Consider the following 16,462-nt stretch of genomic DNA (forward strand, 5'->3'; position numbering starts at 1 on the left):
AGACAAGAGTCCTTAACCTTTTGGTACCAAATGTCCCATTGGTGGAGCTCAACAAATATTACTATTTTACTCAATCTCTATCAAATAACTACACTACATCTACAACACCGATTGTATCCATAAAAACTGATTTAGGCAAAAGAAATTAAGGATTTTAAAGTGATATGGGATCCTTTGAACAGTCTTCTGGAAAGCTTTGATGAAATGATATGTAAGAAACAAGCACATTCAAGTCTTGCATATTTCATATTTTTGAGCAGGTTCTGACTTTAAACAACAAACATGAAGATAAGGAAAGACAAACCATCAGAACTTTTTTTGCATGCATTTATTGTGCTATTCTACTGTTTTTCTTTTATAAAATATTTACAGGCTATTATAATTATAGCGGAAACATATTGAAATCTCTCAGTTTCATTAATATACGAAGCTGAATGTCATTCCTTCACCATCCAAGCATTTCACATGCAGATGTTACCAACATTGTTGAACAAGGAAAAATTTCAGACTGTTTCATTTTAAAGTCCATTAAAATACATTCAATGGCCGGTGTCCAGAAATTTGTGTCCATTTGTTCCAGAACATATTACCTTGTATTGATTTACTTTTATCCACGTCACAACGGCCACTCAGAAAGAGGAAGCCATAAGGAATGAAGCTGTCCAGAAAAGTGTAATTGTTGTCTTTAAGCAGCAGTTGAGACTTCTGTCTTGCTGGTTGACACTGAGGTTTCATCTTCCACCATTCCACCCATTCCAATTGTAGCCAGCATGCAATTACGAAACTAAACATTCAAACAAGAGGAGGAAAACATGATTATTATTATTATTATTATTATTATTATTATTATTATTATTATTATTATTATTATTATTATTATTATTATTATTATTATCAGTAGTAGTAGTGGTAGTAGCATTAATGATTTTGGTGATATTGGTAGTTATAAATTTTTTTTTTTGGAAGAAGTGGTCTAGAAAATGAATGAATGAATGAATGAATTTTTTTTAAACACATTTATTTTTAAACTAATTCTAAGTTTTCTTAAATATTATTGGAATTTTAATATTTCCTGCCATTATTTGAATATCTTGAATTTTGTTTTCTCATTTCTTATGAGTTCAATTACAAACGCCATTATTGAGACAAGTACAACAGTTATTATACATTTGTTATTGTGTATTATTATTATTATTATTATTATTATTATTATTACTGTTGTTATTATTATTGATTACATTTTTTGAACTTTTTCTCTCTGTAAGAGAATTCTCTTATGTGTGTTTGCTCCAGCTGGGCTTCCCTGATTGCTCTTTATCCTCACTATGCTCAGCCCTTCTTAAACTCTCTCAAGTCTTTCATTCCCTGCCAGATTATCGACAGCCTTGTGCCAAGTTAAGGTCCACTGTTTGCTTCTAAGTTCCAGTTTTCCTGTTACTGGCCGAGATATGTCCAAGGATTAGTCTTTCCTAGTCCATGATGGCTCTCCTTCAACTTGTGATTATCTGGATGCCAACACCTACTTGAATCTGACCGCCTGTACCTTGCCTGTACCTTTTGGATAAATATCCTGACTTCTGCCTCTCTGTGTATGACCCTTACTGTTCTCTTGATTATGCATCTTTACATCGGACTTATGCTCTGTTTTTTGGGAGTGTTTTCAGACCCCAGAGCTAACCTGTCTTGGAGTACACTTCTGCCCAATGTGACCAGACTGCTTCCTCCAAGTTTTTTTTTAAAAATTCCTACCACACATGCTGTCTCACTCCTTACAATAAGCCAACTTGTGTTTAAACCTTAAGTCTTGTGTGTGTGTGTGTGTGTGTGTGTGTGTGTGGGGGGGGGGGGGGTGCGTGTGTGTGTGTGTGTAAATGTCCAGGTCCTCTGGCTTATCCATTACAACTTACTACTATTTACTATTTCTTTTTGCTTATTAGTAATACTATTCCTATAAAAACAAGAAATAACTAACTATTTGTTGTACACATTTTCATTTATATACATATACATCTGGAGTGAGTGGAGTTGCATTTCTCTTTTTGCAACACATACTACAGTCATTTATTTTTGCATAACTTTGTACCAAAATGTTTTTGTACAACTTTTCTTGTTCCATGCTTCTTTGTACTTTTTTGTGTTTGGATAAAATAAAGTTAAAAATAAAAATCCAGTTATGATACATTTATTAACAGATTAAATATCTGTAATAAATATGCAATTAATGCCAGGTTAAAACAGGAACCTTGTGATTAATGGATATTAAAAATTAAAAATACTAAATATCTGTACTAACATAGAATATTTATTCATATATATATATATATATATATATATATATATATATATATATATATATATATATATACTTTATTTTAATATAATTTAAAAAAAACAAAACAACTCACCTGTTTGTTCATCAAAATGTAGATGATAGGATTGAACAACGCTGAGCTCTTTGAAAAGAAGGAGGGGATGGCAAAAGCAAGGGCTGGGAAGGCAGCTCCTCTGTTTAAGAAGATCCATATTGCAAATGATGCGTATGGGACCCATGCAACGAGGAAGCCACACACCATCAAGATGCACATACGTGTCACCTCTTTCTCAGCTTTCTGAGTAGAAGCAGAGTCCTGCTGCTGGGCTGCAGCCTGGAGATGAGATCAACAATTAATGTAATACCATTATCCTTATTGGTTTCTGATATAATGCTAAAGATAGATTAGGATTAAAAATAAGATTAAGACTGTCATCCATAGTAATATTTGACTGAGAGCATTCACTTAAACCACTGACAGGTGGAGTTTTTTTGTCAGGTAAAAATCACAGGACGTGTGACTTATGAGGCAAGAGTTCTTGTGAGTGATGCCTTAAATAGATTGAAATTATTATGAAATAATATTAAGTAGAATTGTGTTTGTTCAGCATTTAAATAAAGATATTGCAACAACGATGTTACAATACAAAAGCTAAAACATTCTCCTCTGCTGCTCATTCTGAGAGGTAACACGTTTCTTCGGATGAGGATGCACAAGCAGGATGTTGCACCCTGCCACATGTCAGTCAGCATGCATCGGGGCTCCACCTTGTATTGGATTTAAAGGATCTACTACATCACAGTAACTTCCAAACAAGAGAAGCTTAAGATGACTAACATTGTAGTCCATACCGAGATGTTTCAGAACTCCAATTTTCATGACACATAAAATAATTTACATTCTGTTTACATAATGTAGGCTGATCTGTGTAGTTTTAAAATGACATCTCTATCTCTGGAATTATTTTAAGTGGGAAAAAGTCTTCATTAATGTAATAACAGTTAGTCATAAAACAACTGCATATAAAAACATACCATGAGCAAGTTATGTCACAGCATTATTATTTTTAAAACAAATTATGTCAGAGCAATATCATTGTAAACACTTACAGCTTTGACAGTCAACACAAGGCTTCCATATGTGAAGAAAATGGTGGTGACAGGGACACAGAAGTGGCAGCAGAACAGGTACATCAAATATGTGTCATTGTTGTAGCCTGGGGCCAGAGTGTAATAGTCAGGTCCACAGGAAACCTGAATCCCCTCAGGAATATACCTGTAAAGAGAGAAATTACATTACCACCAGTTGTTCTTTTAAAATATTCAAGTTTCCTCTAAGGGATGGTTAAGCCGGCACAGTAGAGTGAATTACTATTCATAAACACACATACAAACCATTCCCCACACAGCACACACTGTCACATTACATAGAAAACACCTTTCACAACGACCCTACTGCAGACATCATTGTGCAATTACAGTTTTGGAAGATTGTCCTGGTTTTTATTATTTTTGTAAATTGTAAATTGAATTTACAATAAGTTTTGTTAAAAAAGACTTTACTATTGACTGAGTCTGCTCATCTTCATTAGGTTTTTATTGAATGATGCATATCCATCTTGTCCATTTGCAAAGGTTTTACACAATATTTTATGACGGAAAATTTTAAGCTCACAATATTTATTATAGACTTTCACCACTACATCTAAGTTTCCACTCCGCTAAACCAGATGTGGACATGTCCTGTAATCCATTTGTGGGAACGATCTCTTACCTTGACCAGCCAACCAAAGGAGGAACAGCACAAGCACAAGCCATGAACCAGGTGAAAGCACAGCCTATTGCAGAGTGAGTGGCTGTAAATTTGAAACTTCCCATGGGTTTGCAGACCACAATGTATCTCTCAACAGCTAAGACCACAAGAGACCAGAGAGACACTTGACCTGTTGAAAAAAACAGGGAAGAAGTTGTCATCAGATGCAACAGATTTCAACATCTCCTTTACAAGCAAAAGACTGATTTAGTTTGACAACTGCACTTATAAAAAAAAATAGTTAGAAATAAAGTCAAGCAATAATCTAACATTCAAAAAGAGTTAAAAGACTTACCTCCCAATGTAGCAAAGAATCCTTCCATATTACAGCTAGTAGGTCCCAGACTAAAGTAGCCAAACATGCAAGAATAAATGGTGACTGTGAATCCAAAGGTGACCATGATCAGTCCAGCCACAGCCAAGTTGACCAGGATGAAGTTCAGAGGTTGTCGGAGCTTCTTGTTCTGAGCTGTGACCACCAGTGTCAGAGCATTGATGGGGAAACCAGTGCAGAGCAGGAAAAACATGTAGGCACCCAGTAATTTGAAAAACCAGGGTTCTGCCAAATAGTACTGTGGATATTCAAAAGGACTCCTGACAAGCCCCGTCCTGTTGTTCATGGGGATATAGAAGTTCTTGCCTTCTGTACCGTTCTCCATCTTCGCGAGTTAGGATCTGGATTAACGGAGGAGTAACCTCTGAGTTCAGTGTATGCAGCTGCCTCTGCTCTCTTACCTCTTCCATGTGGTTCTGGAGGCATGGTTATATACCCCCTAGGGGACGTTATAAGAAGATGAGCTAAGAGGATCTTGGAATTCAAGCCATAATCTCTTAGTATAATTAAGTGTTAATCAGTGATGTGAGTGATCTCTTTTGTTGTTTTTTAGGACATGTTTACAAATCAAAAGCATCATTGTCTCCAATGCATTAAGGATTCATTTGTTTGGCTTCTTTTTTTCTTTTTATTTGCCCCATTCACTGCTTTTTTTTTTTTTAACTAAACAGGTACTCATTTATTTAAAATCACTTAAAAGGGGCACTGTTTGTTTTTGTAAACATGCAAATTCCAACTAGTCTGTCCCCACATACGTTTTAAATGTTCTTTTCTGAGAGTCTTTTAAAATCTAGGTTTAAAACATGACTTGTGGACTTCTATGTTTTAACTCATCTACGCTGATGTTTGCATTTTAAAATTTCCCATTAGCCACTGCCTTAAATGAAAAATATTGTTAATTCCTCATAATTATAGATTTCAGTTTTTTTTTTTTTGTTTTATCTTTTAAACTATCTAATTTTATTCTGTTGGCACCTAATTGTGGTCTGAGCTCATGCTATTTCAACTGGGGAACGAAAACATGAATGAGATGAACCTAGTCAATCCTTGGGAATTGAATCAGAACCAAGACTCATGATGACAAAAGCATTTTATTGCATTCATTCATTCATTCATTCATTCACTCATTCATTATCCTCACAGCATAATCCGAAGAAGGGTAGCGGAGAAACTGGAGCCTATCCCAGTAGTCTTTAGGTAAAAGGCACAGTACACCCTGGACAGCTCGCCAGTCCACTGCAGGGCATTTTAGTGCAATGACAGGAAATTTGTGTTTCTGTTCTCATCATTCAGATGTGGGACAGAAATAGCTAATCTTATAAATCAATCAATCAATCAAATTTTATTTATAAAGCGCTTTACAACAACCTTAGTTGACCAAAGTGCTGAACAAAGATAAAAACAAGTAAAAATATAAAATAGCAGTTCATTCACATGTAAAAATCTCAACAGCCAAAGGCTGATCTAAACAGATGAGTCTTTAGCCTGGCCTTAAACAGAGGCAGGTCCATGATGGAGCGTAACTCCAGAGGCAGAGAGTTCCAGAGTTTGGGCCCTGCCACTGCGAAGGCCCGATCGCCCCACTGTTTACACCTAGACCGAGGGACCACCAGGAGGTGCTGATCAGAGGAGCGCAGGGCTCTGCTGGGCTGGTGAGGAGTCAGGAGGTCACAAAGGTACAGAGGTGCAAGGCCATGGATGGAGCAGAAAACAAACAGAAGGATTTTGAATTGAATTCTGAACTGAACCGGGAGCCAGTGTAAAGAGAACAGTACAGGGGAGATATGGTCATGTTTGCGTGTGTTGGTGAGAAGGCGGGCAGCTGCATTCTGCACAAGCTGTAGACGGTGCAGAGAAGCCTGGCTGAGTCCAATGTAGAGGGCGTTGCAATAGTCCAAACGTGAACTGATGAAGGCGTGGATGGCTGTTTCAAGGTCTTGACGAGTGAGAAAGGATTTGATTTTGGCCAACTGGCGAAGCTGAAAAAAGCTTGCCCTGACCACAGAGTCTATTTGTTTATTGAGTCTGAGATTATTGTCCAACGTCACTCCAAGGTTCCTAACTGTCTGACTGAGATGGTTGGTGAGAGGTGTGAACAATGGAGCTGCATTTGCTGGGCTGGGGGCACCAAAGAGGATAAATTCAGATTTTGACTCATTCAGACAGAGGAAGTTTTGCGATAGCCACTGCTTAATGTCATCCAGACACCTGTAGATGGACTGTGTGTCTGAGGAGTTCTGGGAAACTGGCAGATAGATTTGGAGATCGTCTGCATACAAGTGGAATGAGACATTATGGCGGGATATCACAGAGCCGAGGGGCAACATATACAAAGAGAACAGAACAGGGCCAAGAATGGAACCCTGTGGCACACCGGAAGACAGAGAAGCTGAAGATGAAGAGAGGTCATTAATCATTACTGAGAAAGATCTATCAGTCAGGTATGACTTGAACCATTGGAGCACAGGTCCCTGAAGACCCACTTGCTGGGCTAAGCGAGTGAGAAGGACAGAGTGTGTTGTGGAACACTGGAAAGCCAAACTCTGTGAAAATTCTGTCAAGATGGACACATGCATTTCGGTCCGTATTCAGTTTTTTTCTTATTTTAATTCTCCTATATGTATTGTTTGTTTTGCACCTTTCTGTAATGTCCCAAATGTTTATGTCATGCCCTTGAAGTTAAAATCTTAAAGTTAAATCTGCCTTGCTTTCAAAGAAGAGTTTGATGCACTTGAAGTTAAATGATACATATAAACATGCAGGTGTTATTTAAACACAGCACATGACTAGCCCACAGTAGGAATGATATAAGTCCCCATGACAAGACCCTAGTCAGCTTGACTAACCCAACTAAAAACAAAACAATTTGAGGAGAAGGTGAGCATATATTGGCAAATTCTCTTGCAAGCAACAACCTGCAATCAAGAGCAACAGTTGAGTTTAACTTTTAGTAATTGCATGAGATAGCTGTGTGTTACAAGCTGCAAACCTTTAGCTTTGCACAACACAAGGATTACTTGTTCAGATTCTCCATCCATAGAAAATGTTGCTGTTGTTTGTTGCAGGATTGTTCTCTCCCAGTAAGGCAAAACAAATTAATTTGTACAGCACATTTCATATCTAAGTCAATTTAAAGTGCTTAACATACAATAAAAAAAAATCTTACAGATGGTCAAATGAAGCATTTAAACATAGTAAAACACAGCAACAGATGGCAAGAATCACAATAAAATCGAATTTAAAATCATTAATAAAATTTAAATGAATAAGATTTTTTCAAAGTAACCTTGCAGATTTCATGTATGGGCCTCATAGCACAAACATAAAAGCTACTCTCTATTCCCATCTTGGACACACAGTACATCCTTTGTAGGATTTCCTGGTATAACCAAGATTAAATACTAGCTAATATTTTATGCTGTATTAAACTGATGGGTAACAATTTTAAAACTAAGGCAGCTGGGCTATATTAGTCTGTACATACATGTCCTTGTTCAACTCAGATAAACTTAAAAAAAACTATGCTAATGAGGAACATATTATTAGTCCAGATCAAATTATCATGAGTGTACTCTTTGACTGAAACTGTTTTTGTTTTGATGTCTGAGATTTTTGTTCACAACTTCACATGGAGTTTGGATTTCTTGATGTATTTCTTCTTACAAGAACAGATATTTCTGATTTTACTGCATTATTTATTTGGTAGGTTGTGTTGGGCCAAACATACCTCCATAGGTGGCCTCTGCCCAGAAAAGTTTGGGGATTCATTTAAAAGAGTGTTTAACATAATGAAAGGTCTTAAACAAAACAATTTATATATCAATAAATCCTGTGAATCAATTGGCATCTAATCACATTTTTAAAACAATTGTTGTGATTCTAGACACTTGCAATGAGCCAATAATGTCTACTTTGCCCTGGGTCCACATATATAATAGCTGCCATATTTGTATTGATGTTTTTCTATGATTTTTATGGATGAGCAAACAACTTCTTGAGCCAATGAAGTTTAAACGCTGCAGTACCGGTTTTGTTTGATAGGGGCTAGAGCACCATTCAGGATAAGCAACACCTGACAAGGTTCATAGAAGAAGAAAAACATGTGCTTATTCATACTTTTGAAGTAGTTACCTGTATTGCTGTCATTGCTGTACCCCTGGAGGCCACTGGATCCACTCGCAGATGAAAACATGTTTAATATTGCCGTTTATCTATGTAAGTCGAATTGAATTTACTATTTTCTAATATTACTTAGATCACAACAGGGAACATCATTGACAATCAATCTTTGTTTTTTAGCTTTGTATTACATATTTGTAAGGTAAGCATTGGAATTTCGCTTATAGCTTTATGATATAGACATGCCAGACTATAACAAAATGTCCACTTATGATCCTCAAAGGTCACAATGCTGCAGGTTCTACATGTCTCTCTTGTCCAAAATCCCTGATTCAACTTAAATGGCTCTCATCAAAAGCTTTTTGCCACTTTCTGCCCAAACATGTTGACCCATCAGTCCTCTTCAGGTGTCCTGCAGCAAAAAACATCCAAACTCTGCAGGGAAGCGTCATTTGAGATCAAACTTTTGGACATCCCCTGTCATAAGAACAATGAGCTTTGGTTATAACTTCGCCCACGTGAACACGTTGAAACTTGTGTGTGAGCTTATGCATGCAGTATGAGTTGGGGTGGTATGTAAGAGTGTGCGACTCAGTCTGAATTTTAGTCCCAGTCCAGTATTAGGTAACATATAACAGATAACATTGTATGATCACATTCCATGATGAGAACCTTCAAACCTTCACAGTTATTGAGCTGCTTCTACACAAAATCTGGTGATGTGCTGATGTGACGACGTCTCAGTGCATCTAATGGTGATAAGCTCAGTATTTATTGCCAAATCTTAATCATTTCCTTCTCCACCTTTTTTTTTTATAAACAAACTATTCATTCATTCATTCATTCATTTTCTTAACCGCTTAGTCCAAATAAGGGTCATGAGGAAGCTGGAGTCTATCCTATCAATCATTTGGCGAGAGGCAGGGTACACCCTGGCAACTTGTCCAGGGTACACCCTGGACAAGTTGCCAGTCCATCACAAGGACCAAACCAATCAGATGGTCCAAGCACAAATAGCCCGACCAGCTGGTTGGATGTTTAAATCTTATATCACACACAAATGTATATATAGTGTAAATGGGTCGCCACATTTAAGTCTGCCTCAAAGCACCACTAGCCACACATACTGCTTGCCATCATCATGTATAAATCGAAAGTGAATTAATGATGGATTCAGTGTAAAACCTTTTAAGGTAACATGTTAAGTACTATAGAAATAGAAGAAATCATGATTATTATTATATTCTTTCAAGTAAATTAATGACAATATGAATATGATTATTAATTACCATTTTAAACAGCCATTTGTACTTAATTTATAGAAACAAAAGTAAAACCAATACATTAAATTTAAATGCATATTGCACCAACATTAATGCATCTTCTGTCCAAAGTATTTCCGATGTGAACAATGAATTGTAAGAAAAAGTAAAAAGAAAAGTACCATAACTCTTTTGAAAAAAAAGATAGAGGAATATATAATATATTAACCATATAATTACCATTTTACTCAATCTTCCTTCCAAATACCTACGCCAGTGGCAAGCATTCTTTAAATTGGAGCGATGTATTACATTCCAGCCTGGCACAATCATATCTGTAGCTTCAGTAAAACACATATTTCTGACAAGGGTTAAAGGGAATTTTTTGAAGCCATACTGTACTTCAATGGCATATAATACTGGAAAAAAAATATTAAAAAAATAATAATAATAATAATTTTACATCAGTAAAGGTGTACTAAAAGTAATTCAGTAAACATTTGGTCTGTAACAAAGACAATATCCATAAAAATACTTTCAGGCTGAACTGAAGAATGTTAAGGGGAAAAGATATTCTTGATGTTGGAACAGTGTCTTGGCAACATGATATTTCAGAAAGAAGAGCCATAAAGTCCTCTTCTTTGACTTTCTCACTCTAATTCAGTTACACAACTAACACTGACAGTTATACCACTGGAATTTGCAGTAATAATCAAAAAGACAAGATCTCTTTAACACTGTCAGTATCAATGTATTTTTTTATATTTTGAAACAGGTTATGACTTTAAACAATAAAAATGAAGATAAGGAAGGACAAACCATGACTTCTTTTCATGCATGCATTTATTGTGCTGTTCTACTCTTTTTTTTTCTTTTATAAAATATTTACAGGCTAGTGTAATGGAGGCTGAAACATATGAAAACCTCCAAATTTCATTAACATACAAAGCTGAATCTTGTTCATTTACCATCCAAGCATTTTCCAAGCAGATGATTCTGCCATTGTTGAACAAGGAAACACTTCAGACTGTGTTTCACTTTAAAGTCCTATAAATACTTTCAATGGCCAGTGTTGAGAAATCTGTGTCCATATGTTCCAGAACATATTACCTTGTATCGATTTACTTGTATCCATGTTATAACTGCCACTCAGAAAGAGGAAGCCATAAGCAGGAAGCCCGTCCAGAAAAGTGTATTTGTTGTCCTTAAGCAGCAGTTGAGACTTCTGTCTTGCTGGTTGACACTGAGGTCTCATCTTCAACCATTCCACCCATTCCAATTGTAGCCAGCATGCAATTACGAAACTAAACATTCAAAGAAGAGGAGAAAAAAGGCATACTTAGTAACTTAATCAATCCACAAATCAGATACTACAGCCTATATGTAAAAACTCCCTCTAGACCATTTCTGTTATTTGTTGTTGTAGAATAATTTTTTTCTGTTAGAAGACATGTATCTCCATCTTCTACATATTTACTGTCAGACACCCAGTCTATGTTTGCTAGCTCGTGCCTACAAGAAGATATTTATAGTGTAGATATTAGGTATTCTGATCACATTACAAAATCATAAGCGCGTTGTGTGATAGGAATCCAACATGTGTTTGTAATTCCCAGGAAGACAATGGATCTTTATTTTTAGTTAATGAAATTACCAAGCCCAGTGATGGACTGGTGACTTGTCCAGGATGTACCCTGCCTCTCACTCAATAATTGCTAAGATGAATGAATGAATGAATGAATGACAAATTCATTGAGAATTAATGGTCAATCATTGGTCAATGCGTATAAAGTCTAACTGTTTGGCAGGTTACGCAGATTTATTAACAACCACTAGCTAGTGCAATCTCATTCATTGACCACTCAGTTGTTGTTGTTTTCTTTTTGGCTTGTCCCTCTGAAGGGGTCGCCACAGCAAAATCTGTCACCAGATGCCCTTCCTGACATAATCCTCTTCATTCATCCAGGCTTGGGACTGGCCCTTAGAGAACAATTGTGTCCCCCTGCAGCAGTGTAGAGGAGCAGAACTTAAACTGCAGACGGCCAGGTCACAAGACAGGTGGCACTACCACCTGTCTTTGACTACTTAGTCATTTCTAATATTTTAAACCTATTTAATGACTAACCCAGGGCCCTAGTGCATGTTTTTCTTCAATAACAGATTTGTGAAAAAAATTTATCAAGAAGAGAATGGTCATCCTTGCCAAAGATTGTACTCTCAGTACCTTTTCCCCATTTTCACCATCAGTACCACTGGTACTCTACCCAGGAAAAATGGAGGATGATCATGATGATATTATTATTATTGATTTAATTCATTGAACTTTTTCTCTCTGTAAGAGAATTTTCTTAGCTTTGTTTGTTCCAACTGAGCTTCCCTGATTGCTCTTTATCCTCACTATGCTCAGCCCTTCTTAAACTCTCTCAAGTCTTTCATTCCCTGCCAGATTATCGACAGCGTTGTGCCAAGTTGAAGTCCAGTGTTTGTTTCTAAGTTCCAGTTTTCCTGTTACTGGCCGAGATATGTCCAAGGATTAGTCTTTCCTTGTGAATGATGGCTCTCCTTCAACTTGTGATTATCTGGATGCCAACACCTACTTGAATCTGACCGCCTGTACCTTGCCTGTACCTTTTGGATAAATATCCTGACTTCTACCTCGCTGGGTATGACCCTTACTGTTCTCTTGACCATGCCTCTTTACATCGGACCTATGCTCTGTTTATTGGGAGTGTTTTCAGATTCCAGAGCTAACCTGTCTTGGAGTACACTTCTGCCCAATGTGACCAGACTGCCTTCCCAAAGTTGTTTTTTTTTTTGTTTTGTTTTGTTTTTTTTTAACAACCACCCATGCATTCTCACCCCTTACAATAAGATAACTTGTGTTTGTGTGTGTGTATGTGTGTGTGTGTGTTTGTGTGTGTGTGTGTGTGTGTGTGTGTGTGTGTTGCTAAATTTTCAGCTCCTCGGGTTTATCTATTTCAACTTTTTACAATTATTACAATTATTTGCATATTTCATGTTGCTTATTGGCATATTTATTCCTATGACAGCAAAAATTCTAACTGGTTTGTTAAATACTATTATCATTACATTATTTTAAAATCATTTTTACTCATTTACCCTTTCTTTGATCCTTTTCAATCTTTCTTTTTGTCGTATCCTGGACAAAAATGTCATTAAACAGTATAATCATTTTTTCCAATGACAAATAAGATTATTATTTTGATTTTTCAAATCGTAATTGACATAACTTTAACAATATTATTTGCATTTAATTTAGATTTTCATATGAAATAGGTGGAGTTACATTCCCTTTGTTGCTAAAACTGAAAGCGCTCTGTTTATTTATTTATTTTTTTTTTTTTCAAAAATCCATACCACCATGTTAATGAACATCTTTATTTATTTATTTATTTTCTATTTTGTGTGCATGTTTGTAAGAAATAAAGTTGAAAAATCCTGGGATGATACATCTAAGAACAGATAAAAATCTGTGATTAACATGCAATCAATCCCGAGTTCAATCAGGAAATTTGTGATGAATGGTGAATAAATATTTTGAATGTCTCAAAGTCCTAACATATGATATTATACATATATATGTGTGTATGTGTGTGGGGGGGGGGAATAAAAAAGAAACTCACCTGTTTGTTCATCAATATGTAGATGATAGGATTAAACAACGCTGAGCTCTTTGAAAAGAAGGAAGGGATTGCCAAGGCTACAGCTGAGAAGGCAGCTCCGCGGTTTAAGAAGAGCCATACTGCAAATGATGCGTATGGGACCCAAGCAAGGAGGAAGCCACACACCATCAAGATGCACATACGTGTCACCTCTTTCTCAGCTTTTTGTGTAGAAGCAGAGTCCTGCTGTTGTGCTGCAGCCTGGAGATGAGATCAACAATTAATGTCAATACCATTATCCTTATTGGTTTCTGATATAATGCTAAAGATAAATCAAGATTAAAGATCAGATTAAGACTGTCATCCAAGGTAATGTTCCACTGACAACATTCATCACTTAAACCACTGACAGGTGGAATTTTTTGTCATGTAAAAATCACAGGGCTTGTGACTTATGAGGCGAGAGTTCTTGTGAGTTATGCCTTGAATTGATTAAAAATATTAAACTAAATAGTAAGAAGAATTGACAAGGGCTAAATTGTGTTTGTTCTACATTTATATAAAGATATTGCAACAACTGTGTTACAATACAAAAGCTAAAACATTCTCCTCTGCTGCTCATTCTGAGAGGTAACACGTTTCTTCGGATGAGGATGCACAAGCAGGATGTTGCACCCTGCCACATGTCAGTCAGCATGCATCGAGGCTCCACCTTGTATTGGATTTAAAGGATCTGCTACATCACAGTAACTTCCAAACAAGAGAAGCTTAAGATGACTAACATTGTAGTCCATACCGAGATGTTTCAGAACTCCAATTTTCATGAAACACAAAATAATATACATGCTGTTTACATAATGCAGGCTAATCTGTGTAGTTTTAAAATGACATCTCTATCTCTGGAATTAGTTTTAGTGGGAAAAAGTCTTCATTAATGTAATAACAGTTAGTCATAAAAAACTGCATATAAAAACATACCATGATCAAATTATGTCAGAGCAATATCATTGTAAACACTTACAGCTTTGACAGTCAACACAAGACTTCCATATGTGAAGAAAATGGTGGTGACAGGGATACAGAAGCAGCAGCTGAACAGGTACATCAAATATGTGTCATTGTTGTAGCCTGGGGCCAGAGTGTAATAGTCAGGTCCACAGGAAACCTGAATCCCCTCAGGAATATACCTGTAAAGAGAGAAATTACATTACCACCAGTTGTTCTTTTAAAATATTCAAGTTTCTTGTAAGGGATGGTTAAGCTGGCACAATATAATTAATATAGTTCCCCACACAGCATTTACCTTGACATTTCTCAGAAAACATCTTTCACAGTAGCCTTAACTTATAAGTCATTCTTACATGCAGTTACTGTTTTTGTATGAAAGCTGTTCGTTAGGGATGATTGTCATAGTTTTTTTGTCCCATATCTCATGTCTGATGGTAGATGCTCAATAAATGTTACAGAAAAAGCATGTCTTTTCACTTTCAGTTAAAAGATGTTTAATAGCTTTAAGCAGCATTGAAAAGTCTGAAAGAGACACAAAGGGCTGTGTGTGTTACTTGTCCAGTTGGACTCTACTAAATACATCAAACATAACATCTTAATAAGTTGCTTACTGAGGAAAAGCTTAGAATATATATATATATAAGAAATATTCTAAAAATAAAAACATAGTTTTGAAAGGAAAATCATGGATTTCTTATTCAAAATCCTAATAAAATATATTGTAGAAAACAAGTTATTTATGAACATTAAATCGTCTTATACTATTTCATCTCTACATTGTCATTATGTTTGTTAAACTATAATGTGGCAGACTGTATTTATAAGGTAGCAAGATGCAACTGACATTGAATTAGTCATAAATTTTGAGGATTATTTTATCTTGACTTGATATTTTATCTTGCTTGTCCTCTTTAAATTTTATTGCAATGCGTATCTGTCTTGTCCATCTGGAAAGGTTTTATTAAATATTTTATGACGGAAAATTTTAAGTTCAAATTTTTTATACAGCTGAGATAGGCTCGAGCTTCCCCGCGACCCTAAATTGGATTAAGCGGTTTGGAAAATAAATGAATTAATGAATGAATTTTTATATTAGACTTTCACCACTACATCTAAGTTATCCCTCCGCTAAACCAGATGTGGACATGTCCTGTAATCCAGAGAATGATCTCTTACCTTGACCAGCCAACCAAAGGAGGAACGGCACAAGTGCTAGCCATCATCCAGGTGAAAGCACAGCCTATTGCAGAGTGAGTGGCTGTAAATTTGAAACTTCCCATGGGTTTGCAGACCACAATGTATCTCTCAACAGCTAAGACCACAAGAGACCAGAGAGACACTTGACCTGTTGAAAAAAACAGGGAAGAAGTTGTCATCAGATGCAACAGATTTCAACATCTCCTTTACAAGCAAAAGACTGATTTAGTCAACACCATTGGTACAAAAACTAAATTTTTGGAAATACAGTAAAGCAATAATCTAAAATTAAAAAGAGTTAAAAGTCTTACCCCCCAATGTGGCAAAGAATCCTTCCATATTACAGCTTATAGGTCCCAGACTAAAGTAGCCGAACATGCAAGAATAAATGGTGACTGTGAATCCAAAGGTAACCATGATCAGTCCAGCCACAGCCAAGTTGACCAGGATGAAGTTCAGAGGTTGTCGGAGCTTCTTGTTCTGAGCTGTGACCACCAGTGTCAGAGCATTGATGGGGAAACCAGTGCAGAGCAGGAAAAACATGTAGGCACCCAGTAATTTGAAAAACCAGGGTTCTGCCAAATAGTACTGTGGATATTCAAAAGGACTCCTGACAAGCCCCGTCCTGTTGTTCATGGGGATATAAAAGTTCTTGCCTTCTGTTCCGTTTTCCATCTTTGCGAGTTAGGATCTGGATTAACGGAGGAGTAACCTCTGAGTTCAGTGTATGCAGCTGCCTCTGCTCTCTTACCTCTTCCATGTGGTTCTGGAGGCATGGTTATATACCCCCTAGGG

At 36.4% G+C, this 16,462-nt stretch overlaps 2 protein-coding genes across 2 annotated transcripts; both read right to left on the reverse strand.

Annotated features, from left to right (window-relative positions):
* Positions 1-685: 685 nt before the first annotated feature.
* LOC306756655 (green-sensitive opsin-like) lies at positions 686-4,783 on the reverse strand (the record flags this gene model as incomplete). Its single annotated transcript, XM_079241474.1, has 5 exons — positions 686-784; positions 2,406-2,645; positions 3,422-3,587; positions 4,086-4,254; positions 4,420-4,783. 5 exons carry the CDS (start codon positions 4,781-4,783, stop codon positions 686-688), a joined length of 1,038 nt encoding a protein of 345 aa, XP_079097600.1.
* A 6,261-nt stretch (positions 4,784-11,044) lies between these two features.
* Positions 11,045-16,342, reverse strand: LOC306757846 (green-sensitive opsin-like; the record flags this gene model as incomplete). The annotated part of the gene is made up of 5 exons (XM_079243014.1): positions 11,045-11,143; positions 13,484-13,723; positions 14,484-14,649; positions 15,647-15,815; positions 15,979-16,342. 5 exons carry the CDS (start codon positions 16,340-16,342, stop codon positions 11,045-11,047), a joined length of 1,038 nt encoding a protein of 345 aa, XP_079099140.1.
* Positions 16,343-16,462: the final 120 nt, after the last annotated feature.

This window comes from Telmatherina bonti, assembly GCF_933228915.1.
Source record: "Telmatherina bonti genome assembly, chromosome: 6".
NCBI classification, from domain to species: Eukaryota; Metazoa; Chordata; class Actinopteri; order Atheriniformes; family Telmatherinidae; genus Telmatherina; species Telmatherina bonti.